This window comes from Triticum dicoccoides, chromosome 6B (genome assembly GCF_002162155.2).
Source record: "Triticum dicoccoides isolate Atlit2015 ecotype Zavitan chromosome 6B, WEW_v2.0, whole genome shotgun sequence".
NCBI classification, from domain to species: Eukaryota; Viridiplantae; Streptophyta; class Magnoliopsida; order Poales; family Poaceae; genus Triticum; species Triticum dicoccoides.
The window spans coordinates 210,753,908-210,770,000 of NC_041391.1; the positions used below are offsets into that span (position 1 = coordinate 210,753,908).

Sequence of the window (16,093 nt, forward strand, 5' to 3'; positions counted from 1 at the left end):
ATGTGTGTGTGGCTATATCATCTAGAACTACATATGTATGTGTGGCTATATCATCTAGAACTACATATGATGATCGTCGTCGATATCATCTAGAACTACATATGATGATGGCCGTTGATATGACCTTGTACTGCTTGAGGATGCATGTTGGCTATGAATGAAATTGTTATCTAGTACTCCCTTTGTTCCAAATTACTCGTCGTGGTTTGAACTAAAACCACGATGAGTAATTTGGAACGAAGGGAGTACTACCGTACCTAGTAATGGTTTATGAATTTGATATCTACTAGCAGTACCTAGTATCTAGTATCTGAAAGGAGAACTGAAATGGGAAAATGATGAAAGATATAGCAGTAGCGAGGGATGGCGAAATCGCTACAGCTAGTTAATAGTAGCGCGTTCCCAAACAGCGCTGCTGATATCGTCAACAGTAGTAGTGCGGGTTAGGACCGCGCTACTACTATGAGTTAGTTGTAGCGCCTTATTAGTAGCGCGGCCACCCGCACTGCTGCTAGCCTAAAAACCCGCGCTGCGGCTAGCCTTTTCCCTAGTAGTGGTAGGTAAGAAAACGTTCTTGCTAGAACCCAATTGCAGCCACGTAAAAGATGCAACAACAATTAGAGGACGTCTAACTTGTTTTTGCAGCAATTGTCATGTGATGTGATATGGCCAGAAGTTGTGATGAATGATGAATGATATATTGTGATGTATGAGATCATGTTCTTGTAATAGGAATCACGACTTGCATGTCGATGAGTATGACAACCGGCAGGAGCCATAGGAGTTGTCTTTATTTTTGTATGACATGCGTGTCATTGAAGAACGCCATGTAAATTACTTTACTTTATTGCTAAACGCGTTAGCCATAGAAGTAGAAGTAGTCGTTGGCGTGACAACTTCATGAAGACACAATGATGGAGATCATGGTGTCATGCCGGTGACGAAGATGATCATGGAGCCCCGAAGATGGAGATCGAAGGAGCTATATGATATTGGCCATATCATGTCACTACTTTATATAATTGCATGTGATGTTTATTATGTTTGTGCATCTTGTCTACTTAGAACGATGGTAGTAAATAATACGATCCCTTATAATAATTTCAAGAAAGTGTTCCCCCTAACTGTGCGCCATTGCTAAAGTTCGTCGTTTCGAGGCACCACGTGATGATCGGGTGTGATAGATCCTTACGTTCACATACAACGGGTGTAAGACAGTTTTACACATGCAGAAACACTTAGGGTTAACTTGACGAGCCTAGCATGTACAGACATGGCCTCGGAACACAAGAGACCGAAAGGTCGAACATGAGTCGTATGGAAGATACCATCAACATGGAGATGTTCACCGATGATGACTAGTCCGTCTCACGTGATGATCGGACACGGCCTAGTTGACTCGGATCGTGTAACGCTTAGATGACTAGAGGGATGTCAATCTGAGTGGGAGTTCATTAAATAATTTGATTAGATGAACTTAATTATCATGAACTTAGTCTAAAGTCTTTGCAAAATATGTCTTGTAGATCAAATGGCCAACGCTCATGTCAACATGAACTTCAATATGTTCCTAGAGAAAACCAAGCTGAAAGATGATGGCAGCAACTATTCGGACTGGGTCCGGAACCTGAGGATCATCCTCATAGCAGCCAAGAAAGATTATGTCCTAGATGCACCGCTAGGTGAAGCACCCATCCCAGAGAACCAAGACGTTATGAACACTTGGCAATCACGTGCTGATGATTACTCCCTCGTTCAGTGCGGCATGCTTTACAGCTTAGAACCAGGGCTCCAAAAGCGTTTTGAGCGACACGGAGCATATGAGATGTTCGAGGAGCTGAAAATGGTTTTTCAAGCTCATGCCCGGGTCGAGAGATATGAAGTCTCCAACAAGTTCTATAGTTGTAAGATGGAGGAAAACAGTTCTGTTAGTGAGCACATACTCAAAATGTCTGGGTTGCACAACCGCCTGTCCCAGCTGGAGATCAACCTCCCGGACGAGGCGGTCATTGACAGCATCCTTCAGTCGCTCCCACCGAGCTACAAGAGCTTTTGTTGAACTACAATATGCAGGGGATGGTGAAGACCATTCCTGAAGTATTTTCAATGCTGAAGTCAGCAGAGGTTGAAATCAAGAAAGAACATCAAGTGTTGATGGTCAATAAGACCACTAAGTTCAACAAGGGCAAGGGTAAGAAGAACTTCAAGAAGGACGGCAAATATGTTGCCGCGCCCAGTAAGCCAGTTGCCGGGAAGAAGTCAAAGAATGGACCCAAGCCTGAGACTGAGTGCTTTTATTGCAAAGGGAAGGGTCACTGGAAGCGGAACTGCCCCAAATACTTAGTGGACAAGAAGGCCGGCAACACTAAAGGTATATGTGATATACATGTAATTGATGTGTACCTTACCAGTACTCGTAGTAACTCCTGGGTATTTGATACCGGTGTCGTTGCTCATATTTGTAACTCACAGCAGGAGCTGCGGAATAAGCGGAGACTGGCGAAGGACGAGGTGACGATGCGCGTCGGGAATGGTTCCAAGGTCGATGTGATCACCGTCAGCACGCTACCTCTACATTTACCCACGGGATTAGTTATTAACCTCAATAATTGTTATTTAGTGCCAAGTTTGAGCATGAACATTGTATCTGGATCTCGTTTGATGCGAGATGGCTACTCATTTAAATCCGAGAATAATGGTTGTTCTATTTATATGAGAGATATGTTTTATGGTCATGCCCCGACTGTCAATGGTTTATTCTTAATGAATCTCGAACGTAATGTTACACATATTCATAGTGTGAATACCAAAAGATGTAAAGTTGATAACGATAGTCCCACATACTTGTGGCACTGCCGCCTTGGTCACATTGGTGTCAAGCGCATGAAGAAGTTCCATGCTGATGGACTTTTAGAGTCTCTCGATTATGAATTATTTGATACATGCGAACCATGCCTCATGGGCAAAATGACCAAGACTCTGTTCTCCGGAACAATGGAGCGAGCAACCAACTTATTGGAAATCATACATACTGATGTGTGTGGTCCAATGAGCGTTGAGGCTCGCGGAGGATATCGTTCTGTTCTCACTTTCACTGATGACTTGAGTAGATATGGGTATGTCTACTTGATGAAACACAAGTCTGAGACCTTTGAAAAGTTCAAGGAGTTTCAGAATGAAGTAGAGAATCAACGTGACCGAAAGATAAAATTCTTACGATCGGATCGTGGAGGAGAATATTTAAGTCACGAATTTGGTATGCACTTAAGGAAATGTGGAATCGTTTCACAACTCACGTCGCCTGGAACACCTCAGCGTAACAGTGTGTCCGAACATCGTAATCGCACTCTATTGGATATGGTGCGATCTATGATGTCTCTTACCGATTTACCGCTATCATTTTGGGGATACGCTCTAGAGACAGCTACATTCACTTTGAATAGGGCACCGTCTAAATCCGTTGAGACGACACTGTATGAATTATGGTTTGGGAAGAAACCTAAGCTGTCGTTTCTAAAAGTTTGGGGATGCGATGCTTATGTCAAGAAACTTCAACCTGAAAAGCTCGAACCCAAGTCGGAAAAATGCGTCTTCATAGGATACCCTAAGGAAACCATTGGGTATACCTTCTACTTAAGATCCGAGGGCAAGATCTTTTTTGCCAAGAATGGATCCTTTCTGGAAAAAGAGTTTCTCTCGAAAGGAGTAAGTGGGAGGAAAGTAGAACTCGATGAAGTACTACCTCTTGAACCGGAAAGTAGTGCAGCTCAGGAAAATGTTCCTGTGGTACCTACACCAACTGGAGAGGGAATTAATGATGATGGTCAAGGTACTTCGGATCAAGTTGCTACTGAACTTCGTAGGTCCACAAGGACACGTTCCACACCAGAGTGGTATGGAAACCCCGTCCTGGAAATCATGTTGTTAGACAACGGTGAACCTTCGAACTATGAAGAAGCGATGGCGGGCCCAGATTCCAACAAATGGCTTGAAGCCATGCAATCCGAGATAGAATCCATGTATGAAAACAAAGTATGGACTTTGACTGACTTGCCCGATGATCGGCGAGCGATAGAAAACAAATGGATCTTTAAGAAGAAGACGGACGCGGATGGTAATGTCACCATCTATAAAGCTCGACTTGTCGCTAAGGGTTATCGGCAAGTTCAAGGGATTGACTACGATGAGACTTTCTCTCCCGTAGCGAAGCTTAAGTCCATCTGAATCATGTTAGCAATTGCCGCATACTATGATTATGAGATATGGCAGATGGACGTCAAAACGGCATTCCTTAACGGCTATCTTAAGGAAGAGCTGTATATGATGCAGCCGGAAGGTTTTGTCGATCCTAAGAATGCTAACAAAGTATGCAAGCTCCAGCGATCCATTTATGGGATGGTGCAAGCATCTCGGAGTTGGAACATTCGCTTTGATGAGATGATCAAAGCGTTTGGGTTTATGCAGACTTATGGAGAAGCCTGCGTTTACAAGAAAGTGAGTGGGAGCTCTGTAGCATTTCTCATATTATATGTAGATGACATACTTTTGATGGGAAATGATATAGAATTCTTGGACATCATTAAGGCCTACTTGAATAAGTGTTTTTCAATGAAGGACCTTGGAGAAGCTGCTTACATATTAGGCATCAAAATCTATAGGGATAGATCGAGACGCCTCATAGGTCTTTCAAAAAGCACATACCTTGATAAGATTTTGAAGAAGTTCAAAGTGGATCAGTCCAAGAAAGGGTTCTTGCCTGTATTGCAAGGTGTGAGATTGAGCTCGGCTCAATGCCCAACCGCGGCAAAAGATAAAGAAGAGATGAGTGTCATCCCCTATGCCTCAGCCATAGGATCTATTATGTATGCCATGTTGTGTACCAGACCTAATGTAAACCTTGCCGTAAGTTTGGTAGGAAGGTACCAAAGTAATCCCGGCAAGGAACACTGGACAGCGGTCAAGAATATCCTGAAGTACCTAAAAGGACAAAGGACATGTTTCTCGTTTATGGAGGTGACGAAGATCTCGTCGTAAAGGGTTACGTCGATGCTAGCTTCGACACAGATCTGGATGACTCTATGTCACAAATCAGATACGTGTATATGTTGAATGGTGGGGCAGTAAGCTGGTGCAGCTGCAAGCAGAGCGTCGTGGCAGGATCTACATGTGAAGCGGAGTACATGGCAGCCTCGGAGGCAGCGCATGAAGCGATTTGGGTGAAGGAGTTCATCATCGACCTAGGAGTCATACCCAATGCGTCGGGGCCGATCAAACTCTTCTGTGACAACACTGGAGCTATTGCTCTTGCCAAGGAGCCCAGGTTTCACAAGAAGACCAGGCACATCAAGCATCGTTTCAACTCCATCCGTGAAAATGTTCAAGATGGAGACATAGATATTTGCAAAGTACATATGGATCTGAATGTCACAGATCCATTGACTAAACCTCTTCCGCGAGCAAAACATGATCAACACCAGAACTCTATGGGTGTCCGATTCATCACAATGTAACAGATTATTGACTCTAGTGCAAGTGGGAGACTGTTGGAAATATGCCCTAGAGGCAATAATAAAAGGATTATTATTATATTTCCTTGTTCATGATAATTATCTTTTATTCATGCTATAATTGTATTATCCAGAAATCGTAATACATGTGTGAATACATAGACCATAATACGTCCCTAGTAAGCCTCTAGTTGACTAGCTCGTTGGTCAACAGATAGTCATGGTTTCCTGACTATGGACATTAGATGTCGTTGACAACAGGATCACATCATTAGGAGAATGATGTGATGGACAAGACCCAATCCTAAGCATAGCACAAGACCGTGTAGTTCGTTTTGCTAGAGCTTTTCCAATGTCAAGTATCTTTTCCTTAGACCATGAGATCGTGTAACTCCCGGATACCGTAGGAGTGCTTTGGGTGTACCAAACGTCACAACGTAACTGGGTGACTATAAAGGTGCACTACAGGTATCTCCGAAAGAGTCTGTTGGGTTGACATGGATCGAGACTGGGATTTGTCACTCCGTATAACGGAGAGGTATCACTGGGCCCACTCGGTAGTGCATCATCATAATGAGCTCAAAGTGACCAAGTGTCTGGTCACGGGATCATGCATTACGGTACGAGTAAAGTGACTTGCCGGCAACGAGATTGAACGAGGTTTGGGATACCGACGATCGAATCTCGGGCAAGTAACATACCGTCTGACAAAGGGAATAGTATACGGGGTTGCTCGAATCCTCGACATCGTGGTTCATCTGATGAGATCATCGAGGAGTATGTGGGAGCCAACATGGGTATCCAGATCCCGTTGTTGGTTATTGACCGGAGAGCCGTCCCGGTCATGTCTGCATGTCTCCCGAACCCGTAGGGTCTACACACTTAAGGTTCAGTGACGCTAGGGTTGTATGAATATGAGTATGCAGCAAACCTAATGTTGTTCGGAGTCCCGGATGAGATCCCGGACGTCACGAGGAGTTCCGGAATGGCCCGGAGGTAAAGAATTATATATAGGAAGTGTTGTTTCGGCCATCGAGAAAGTTTCGGGGTCACCCGGTATTGTACCGGGACCACCGAAAGGGTCCCGAGGGTCCACCGGGTGGGGCCACCTATCCCGGAGGGCCCCGTGGGCTGAAGTGGGAGGAGAACCAGCCACTAGTGGGCTGGTGCGCCCCCCCTTGGGCCTTCCCTGCGCCTAGGGTTGGAAACCCTAGGTGGGGGGGCGCCCCACTTGCCTTGGGGGGCACTCCACCCCCCCTGGCCGCCGCCCCCCTTGGGAGATTGGATCTCCCAGGGCCGGTGCCCCCCCTAGGGGCCTATATAAAGGAGGGCAAGGGGGAGGGCAGCCGCACCCTGTGTCTTGGCGCCTCCCTCCCCCTGCTACACCTCGTCCTCCTCCCGCAGCAGCTTGGCGAAGCCCTGCCGGAGTTCTGCTGCATCCACCACCACGTCGTTGTGCTGCTGGATCATCATCAACCTCTCCTTCCCCCTTGCTGGATCAAGAAGGAGGAGACGTCATCCGCTCCATTCGTGTGTTGAACGCGGAGGTGTTGTCCATTCGGCACTTGGTCATCGGTGATTTGGATCACGGCGAGTACGACTCCATCATCACCGTTCTCTTGAATGCTTCCGCACGCGATCTACAAGTGGTATGTAGATGCAATCTCTCTCCTATGACTCGTTGCTTAGATGAACTCATAGATGGATCTTGGTGAAACCGTAGGAAAATTTTTAATTTTCTGCAACGTTCCCCAACAGCTCGTTCCATCGCCATCTGGGTGTTCTCAGCATTAAGATATCCTTAGCTTGAGCTATCTCTTTGCGTTACGTCGCAACGTCCATGTTATGTTGCGCTTGGTTCGTCGGGGTTACCTCCACCGTCAACAACATTGCCAGAGCCTCCAATAGTTCAGATAAAACTTGAGCCGGCGGATGCACAGGGCATCCTACCCCTGCTGCCGTAGCAGCCGCTAAACTGGAGATCATTGCTACGCACTTGAAGAATTCTGCACCAGTTGCATACTGGCCATGAAGATTGCAGCCCGGTTTGGCGGCTCATAGGGGTCTGGAATATTGTCGCCATCGAAACAGCCCCCAAGCATGTCATCCTGCACTTAATACATGGAATTGGTCTCGCCGGTGGAGGACTTATCGCCTGAGTAGACGACCATCTCTCCGCCAGACACAGGTCCTCCCTCAAGATCCACTCCTTGAGTAAAGCCAATAAAGACATGCTTCGGGGCGGCTTGAATCTTGGGGGGTCGCGCGTGCTGAGCCGTCTCGACGATGTCGGTGTAGGTGTCGTGCTCAGCTTCCGACTCGCCGATCTTGCCAATGAAGACATGAATCCCGCCGAAGGGGACCCGGTACCCGTACTCGATTGAGCCGGCCTCGGGGCCCCAGCATGCATCGTCGATGTAGAGCTTGCAGTGATGACTCTTAGTCATCAGCCCCACAACATATCCCTTGATCCCTGCGAAGTTGCCCTTCAAGAAGTCGAAACCACCATGTGATGGCCCCACGATGGGCGCCGACTATCATGGACTTAACATGGCAGATGCCCTAGCAAGAGGACTTAGGTGTGGAGCCATCGCCACTAGGTTAGCTTGAAGGGGTTAAACGGGACAAAGGACATAGAGAGTTTTACCCAGGTTCGGCCCCTCTCAACGAGGTAAAAGCCTACTCCTGCTTCAGGTTGTATTGCTTGGGTTTCGATTACCAGGGAGCGAATACGCTTGACCTAGTTCTCGATATGTTGTTTTTTGAGTTAACCCGCCGCCGGGTCTCACCTTTATATACACAGGTTAAGGCCAGGCGGCTTATAGAGTCCCAGCCAGCTCACACAACGTGACCAGCCCGGTTTCTAACAATACTTGACTTACATAACAAGTTAAACATATGGCGGCTCATCCCTTTGGGCCTTAAGTCGCCTCCGGATCTTGGGCCTTCAATAAGCTTGCTTTATGAAGCGTCATCTTCACATATTGGGCTTCTTCATCTTGGGTCGCCCGTAGCATGACCCGACCCCTCCTAGGCGGGTCATACCTAGTAGTTATATCCCCAACAGAGTGCATCAAACAAAAAAGTTAAAGGAAAAAACGCATAGGCTAGTAACAAATAAAAGACACTCGTGACATGGGCAAAAAGGGTACATACTTAAAAATGCTTAAAAAGAAGAAGAAAAAAGGAAATGGTGAAAAAATATCAAGACAGTTTCTTATGAAAAATGGCATGAACATGAGAGATTGCAATATCAAAAAACAAAAACCACATCCATTGGCCATTGTGCAAACTTCCTTCACTTACAGTGACATAAAAATGGATTCAGGCTGTGACGACAGGAGTGAGAGTACCTGCTCGATCTGATAAAGTGTCGGGTTAGACTATTTAGATTCTAAATAAAGCCTAAAGAAAACAAAGGCGTGGGTCGGCCCAACAAAGGCAGAGGTTGACTTGCAATGAGAAGAGGATGGATTTGCATCTGGGACAACAAACATCTACGGGCCCAGTTGCATGCGAGTCGAGTGTGGACTTGCAACGGGGACAAATAAGAAAAGTATGCGGCCCCTGTTGCGACTGGATGGTGGACTCGCAATTGGGAGGACAACAACTACAGTCCCAGTTGCATGTCGATGGTGGAAGTGCAACTTTGGCGACAACAAAAGAATGGAGTGGCCAAAAAAGGATTAAGGGCCCAAGTTGCATGGCGATGTTGGACTTGCAACTGGGAACAAAGTGTGAGAGCTAGTTTGAATCGACGGTTGACTTGCAACGGAGGAATAAGTAAGCCATATTTGCGAGTCGATGCTGGACTTGCAATTGAGGTGGAAAATAAGTTGGGCCCAGTTGTGAGTCAAAGGGTGAACTTGTAAACTGGGACAAAAAAAGATCAACGAGCTCAGTTGCATGTCAATGGCTGATATGCAATTAGGACAAAAAAAGGTTGATCCAATTGCGAGTCGGTTGTGGATTTACAACTTGGGTAAATAGGGTCTAGCTGAGCTGTGAGTTAATAATGGACGGTAATTGGGTAAAAATGGTCGGGCCCAGTTGTGAGTCAAGGGTGTACTTGCAATTAGGGAAAAGGATCAAGGGCGCGCGCGATGCAAATCAAAGTTTGCACGGCATTTACATTGAAGATCCCATGGTTAAGAAATTAGATGTGACATCTTTAAAAAACATCTAGATGTGACTTAGCAATAGTTGAGTTGCAGCCCCACCTCCTTCGAAAATTCAAAACAAAAATGAATTTCAAAACTTTGCGGTGTGTTATGCCAATGCTGGTCTAAATCGATCGTACTACCAATGCTGGTCTAAATGCGGAATGCCGTCCAATACAGGCAGCCCCTTAAATACTACGAGGAACCTGCTGCAGTTGCCTTGGTATTAGAGTTCTTGTCTAGGGGACTTTTAAACCCGGACGGAGGTAGTAGGTTCGTGCCACATTTCGTTGGTCCACACAACGCAACAGAATAGAGTACGGATTCCGTCTTCGTCCAAAGGATAGAACTGCGATCTCCAAGCAGTCCTCGCCTTCGTCGTCAAAATCGGCAGCTGGGCCGCCGTGGCCATGGACGGGCACGATGGCACTCTCCTTGCCTGCCACGAAACCTCACACCATATATTTCCGAGCCTGCACCCTTTCCGGTTCAAACTGTCTGGCCTCGATGCCTGACACCGCGGACTACCGACTACTCGGGCCGCCGGAGGCTCGCCATGCCGCGATGATCACGGTGGCGGCGCTGACCGACGAGGCGTCCTCTGGCCCGAAAGATTGCAGCGTGAAGAGGGAGAGTGACGCGCTGGGGCCAGCGGGGAAGACGCGCACGAAGAAACGGTCGCCGACGTTCCTGTGCTCGGGGGACCCCGGCCTCGACTTCTTCCGCGTGTTGCCCGCCACGCCGGCCGCCACCGTGGCCAGGCTCCTCGCTGCCGCGTGGGTCGCCGACCCGTCCACCGCGCTCCGCCTGGTCGCCAACCTCCGCGGCGTGCGGGGCTCCGGCAAGTCCGACCGCGAAAGCTTCTACGCCGCCGCGCTCTGGCTCCACGCCCGCCACCCCGCCACGCTCGCGCGCAACGCCGCCTCCGTCGCCGCCTTCGGCTACCTCAAGGATCTCCCCGAGCTGCTCCACTGGATCGTGCGCGGCGGCCTCTCCAACAAAGCAGAAAGGAGGACGGCCCTCCTTGCCACCGGCCGCCGCGGCCCCTTTGGCCTCGGGCGCTACCGCAACTCACTCGGGCGCACCCGCAACTTCCGCAAGCGCAGGCCGCGCCCCAAGGTGGACCGTGCTGCGCGCGTTGGCACGGCGGAGGAGCGCCTCGCGGCAAAGCTGCGGCACGACCGGGAGCTCTCGGCTGCGGCGGCCGTGTCGCGCCGGAGCAAGAGGGTGGGTACCGCTGCGACGGCGATTCGGCGTTACCGATGCGACCCCACGTACCGGTTCCTGCACGACCGTACGGCCGACCTGTTCGCCAGCCTCCTCGTGGAGGACATGCGCAAGCTCGCCAACGACGACGTCCGGGAGCTCTCGCTCGCGGCGAAGTGGTGCCCGTCGCTAGGCTCGTCGTACGACCGCTCCACTCTCCTCTGCGAGGCCGTCGCGCGACGCCTCTTCCCCAGGGGCTCGTCGCCAGAGCTCGCGGATGATCTCCCCGACGAACCTTACGCTTATCGTGCGCGCGAGCGCCTCCGTAGGACGGCGCTCGTGCCGCTCCGCCGCGCGCTACAGCTCCCCGAGGTCTTCATGTCGGCGCGGGCGTGGGAGTCCGTCGTGTACACGCGCGTGGCCTCGGTGGCCATGAAGAACTACCAGGCCGTCTTCCTCAAGCACGACGCCGAGCGCTTCAACGCTTACCTCGCCGATGTCAAGTCCAGCAAGAAGCGGATCGCTGCGGGCGCGCTGCTCCCTCACCAGATCATCGAGTCCCTCGGCGAGGACGGCGACGGTGCCGGCACCGGCGTGGCCGACATGCAGTGGCGGCGCATGGTCGACGACATGCGCGCCCTCGGCAAGCTCACCAACTGCTTGGCCGTGTGCGACGTGTCCGGCAGCATGTCCGGCCTGCCCATGGACGTCTGCGTCGCGCTCGGCCTCCTCGTGTCCGAGCTCACGGACGACCCGTGGAGCGGCCGCGTGATCACCTTCAGCGAGCGCCCGGAGATCCACTTGATCACCGGCGACACCCTCTCCGAGAAGGTGGGCTTCATGCGCGCCATGGACTGGGGCATGAACACAAACTTCCTGGCGGTGTTCGACAAGATCCTCGAGGTGGCCGTGGGCGCCGGCCTGCCGCCGGAGAGGATGGTAAGGCGGGTGTTCGTGTTCAGCGACATGGAGTTCGACCAGGCATCGGCTCATCCGTGGGAGACAGACTACGAGGCGATCGTGAGGAAGTTCTCGGAAGCCGGCTACGGCTCGGCCGTGCCAGAGATAGTGTTCTGGAACCTGGCGTACTCCAAGGCCGTGCCGGTGATGTCCGGCCAGAAAGGGGTGGCGCTGGTGAGCGGGTTCTCCAAGAACTTGCTCAAGCTGTTCCTCGACGGCGGCGGCATCGTCACCCCGAGGACCATCATGGAGAAGGCCATCGTCGGCCCGGAGTACGACAAGCTCACCGTTTTCGATTGAAGAAGACAGCGGCAAAACAAAAACTTCCATATGTATGAAGCTGTATGGACTAAAAAGCGGCGCAATCTCATCAACTGTATTGCATTTGCATATGTGAAATCACAAGTTCACACGCTGCCACTAAATTAAGAACATTGCTACTACTAGCTCACTACTAATACATTCGAATCGTCCAATGATTCTCGAATGACACCGGTCACAATTTCTTGTTCCAAGTTCCAGCAAGCCGCCTACGACGCCGTGCCGCCGCACGAGACGGCCGCCTTCTCCCGCCAGTCGAGCAGCACAGCGACGGCGACGTAGTGCGTGATGGCACCCACGAGCACGAAGATGTGGAAGATCTGGTGGCTGTGGCCGACGACGTCGAAGACGCCGGGGCGCCACTTCTCCGGCACGCGGCTGACGTAGAACCAGGCGCCGACCGCGTAGGCGAGCCCCATGGCCACCTCCAGCCCGAGCGCCAGGTAGCAGGCGGCGTGGCCCCAGTTGACCCAGAGCGCGTGCACCGCCGGGATGACGCCGGACATCCCCATGGCGAGGAACAGCGTGGCGCGGAGGCGGCGGTACCGCGGCGAGGAGCACGACGGCGAGAGCAGCACGGCCACGACGAGCGCGCCGAGGACGGTGATGGCGGAGAGGTAGGCGACGCGCGCGGGCGGGTGGCAGAGGAACGCGTAGTACACGGGCGGGACGAAGGAGGCGACGATCATGATGGAGATGCCGGCGTAGTCCAGCTGCCAGAAGACGACGGTGGCGCGGCGCGAGTGGCACGCGAGGAGGTGCGCAGTCGCGCTGATGGCCAGGCACGCCATGGCGCCCACGAGGAACACCATCCGCGGCCACCGCGGCACCCCGTGCCCGCCCAGGAACGCCGCCGCCGCGTCATGGCTCGGCAGGCCCTGCACCGCAAACACCAACGCCACTGTTAGCGCGCTCTAATCATGTGCCGAAGCGATAACTGCAAACATAACAGTGAACAAAAATCTCTGTTTGGCATGTAAAACTATCGCATTTTGGCGAGAGAATATTTCGAGTCGTGCTTGCGCGGTAAATCTCAGTTTGACAGATTCGTCGCCGTACGCAGAAATCAACGATAAGATGACTAGAAAGATTTTGCCACCAATTTGAGTTCAAACCGAAGAAGTAGCTGAAAGCGACGCTGCTTCTTGCAGGTGAGCAAACGTGAAAATGTTGCAAAAGAATCGTCGTCTTCTTCTCTTGCATGCAAAGTGAATGTGAAAGAGGAAGCGAGATTTTGTGCAAACACACAGAGGCAGCGTGTTTGTTCTGAACAAGACGACTACACGTGATGTTACGTTGCAGCAGAAGGTGAACTAGATTCGAAGTGCACAACTACACATGGCTCCTTGGTTCTGGTCGGTTGGTCAGGTTGCCGTCGACCAGGACAGCGATCAGGAAAGGACTCACCACTCACGAGTTGTCCTTAGCACAGAAGAACATATCGGAAGATGGAGCCAATCTTATCATTAATCTAGTACCTCTACCTCCTACATTCATATTTTCCTAATGTCATTTTAATTCTTCTCTCCTTATTTGTATCATCCACATAAATTGCAAATTATTCGTCAGTGCTATTTCAGAATACTTAACCTTTGGGTTTTCTTAAACTCTATACTATGATTGGTCAAGATAAATGGCGGCACACACTTCTTTGGTTCTGATTAATTCCTCATTTCATGATTCAGGGTTGGTTAGAGATAAGTGGAAGGATATGCAGGACACGATCTTTTGCCCGTTTTCAAAATAAAATGAATAAAATAAAATAAAATATGTAGGACATGATCTTGGGGGCTCATCACTAACCACCACCCACACATGGGGTAGAGGTCCATGCGACAGTGATCATAACATCATTGTTGTTACAGCAGAGGATCTCAACCCTATCGGATGGAAGGACATTACGACCATTCTCCCTAATGAATTTTTAATGTGAGGCCATTTTATTTGAAAGTAATTTCTAGGATTGTATTCTTATTTTTTCACCTCCACGGCTTGTTTATTTCTATTAATGAAAAACCGTATGCAATTCCAAGAGGAAATTTCCATTGGGTCCATTCTTATGGATTTTTTTTTTGTTTTTGTTTAAGTGACAACTATGAAATTCATCTAATATCCTTTAGCAATGTTGCAGGCTTCGTGCATTTTTCATGTGATGCAACCGGATAACTTTTACGACATATTCCCATGTTTTTCCTATGATACAGTCAGACAACTTCAAAGACGTGCTCTTGTTTTTTAGTTCTGTGAGATTTACTATGGCATCTCAAGTCTACGTTTTTTTTTCTAATTACCACGCTTTTATAATCTTGTAAACCAAAGAGACTCGCCCGGTCAAAATACGTCTCGCGGTATTAAGGGAGCAAGTACAATTCTCTGAGCAAATTAAATTCCATGGTTCATGGTTAGAGAGTTATCTAGAGGGAACTGATTTGACCTGTTGTTCGCATCTGTGCAGAGTTGCTTGAACAATTGTAGTGCATCCTCTATACTATAGTGTGAGGACATGGATCAAAGTTTGATCATGTGGGCAGCTCATATACACAGCTGTACATGCATGTCTCTTTCTGCGTGGTGGGGAACTACATGATCACATTATTACATAGTACTCACCCGCGGTGCAGTTATATTTAAATCATTGGTGGCACTACACTACTGCTAACTGAATAATTATAGTCACCTTGATAGAACTCGTATGAATTAATTAATCATGCTTTCTAGCACCATCTGTCCCAGAATCTTGGGGACTATAGTTATGAGAGAAAAATATGCAGTGCTGGGAAATTATCCGGAGACAAGATATTGTACTATCTCTTACTCACCGTCCAAAATAGATGACTCAACTTTAATACAAAGTTTTACAAAGTTGAGTCATCTATTTTGGAACGGAGGGATTAGATGCGTTTCTTACCGATTGATCGCTCTTCCACGACGAATTAGCTGATCCCACCACGAACCTGCGAGAAAATTTTCTTTCATAAACAAAGTAGTAGCAGTAGTGCAGTACTAGGTTGCCATGCCATGGCACCTTGCTGGAAAAGGAACATCAATCAATCAAACTATCAAAGACAAAGAGAAAGGATCGTTTCAGACTTGGAACCCCCAACAAATCTGTAATTTGCGCCAACCGGCCAAAGCCAGCATTGCATTTGCAAAGTGCTCCGGCATGACGATAAGACGTGTGAGGCGGATAATGCACGGAGGCCACCGCAGGGGCCGTGTCCCTGTGCGCGAACCCCGTTCGTTTGGTGTGGCTCTCACGCGTGCACTTGCTACTTCGGACAGTGTGTTCTTGTCACATCTCACATGGGCAGCATCTAACATAATCTTGCATTAGAATTAAAGTGTACTCGCAGCCAGTTGGGGACTTGGAGCTAGTATCCCGCAAAAAAAAAAAAAGAGACTTGGAGCTAGTATCGATAGTTGGCAATGCAGAAAGAGCCGGTACTGAACGAACGTGTGATTGCGCACGCGCGTGCGTTCGGTTGATGGAACGAACGCGCACACGTTGGGCGTGAGCGGGTTGTGTGTGACGTGCGCGCTCTCCGAACATACTACCAACTGCCCGCGAAACAAATTCGAGGACGTGTGAGCTGAGGTGGTGAGTTAATTCGCATTTGGTTGGAAGACCGTTTCAAGTTTCAAAGCAGGGAGCGCCCGCTAATCACGCAGAAGGGAATGGGAGTCAGAGGCAATCAAATCATTATTGAAGTTTGATGAACAAACGAAAACAATCATTTCATTCGAAAAGGAAAGTCAAGTCGTGTGTTCTGCAGTGTAGGTACGTACCTCATGATCCCCGGCGCGACCTCGTGGGCGGCCTCCGGGCCGCCGCCGGCGACGGCGAGCGTCAGGAACAGCAGGAACCCGCCCAAATGCCTGCGGAAATCACACGGCGCCATGTCAAATCAATGGATTGGCCGATCAATTTGATCAGTTCGC

At 49.5% G+C, this 16,093-nt stretch overlaps 2 protein-coding genes across 2 annotated transcripts in view; one reads left to right on the plus strand and one right to left on the minus strand.

The window, feature by feature from the left end:
• Positions 1–9,937: 9,937 nt before the first annotated feature.
• Positions 9,938–12,163, plus strand: LOC119323846. Its single transcript, XM_037597553.1, has one exon. It carries the CDS (start codon positions 10,091–10,093, stop codon positions 12,131–12,133), a length of 2,043 nt encoding a protein of 680 aa, XP_037453450.1. The 5' UTR covers positions 9,938–10,090; the 3' UTR covers positions 12,134–12,163.
• Positions 12,164–12,198: 35 nt separating this feature from the next.
• LOC119323848 (heptahelical transmembrane protein ADIPOR2-like) overlaps positions 12,199–16,093 on the minus strand; it is a 4,802-nt gene continuing 907 nt past the window's right edge. Inside the window, exons 2-4 of the mRNA XM_037597554.1 lie at positions 15,941–16,040; positions 15,063–15,108; positions 12,199–13,032 (exon numbers count right to left, since the gene is read on the minus strand). Of these exons, the coding sequence (XP_037453451.1) occupies positions 12,364–13,032; positions 15,063–15,108; positions 15,941–16,040 (815 nt within the window). The 3' untranslated portion in view covers positions 12,199–12,363. The remainder of the gene's footprint in view (positions 13,033–15,062; positions 15,109–15,940; positions 16,041–16,093) is intronic.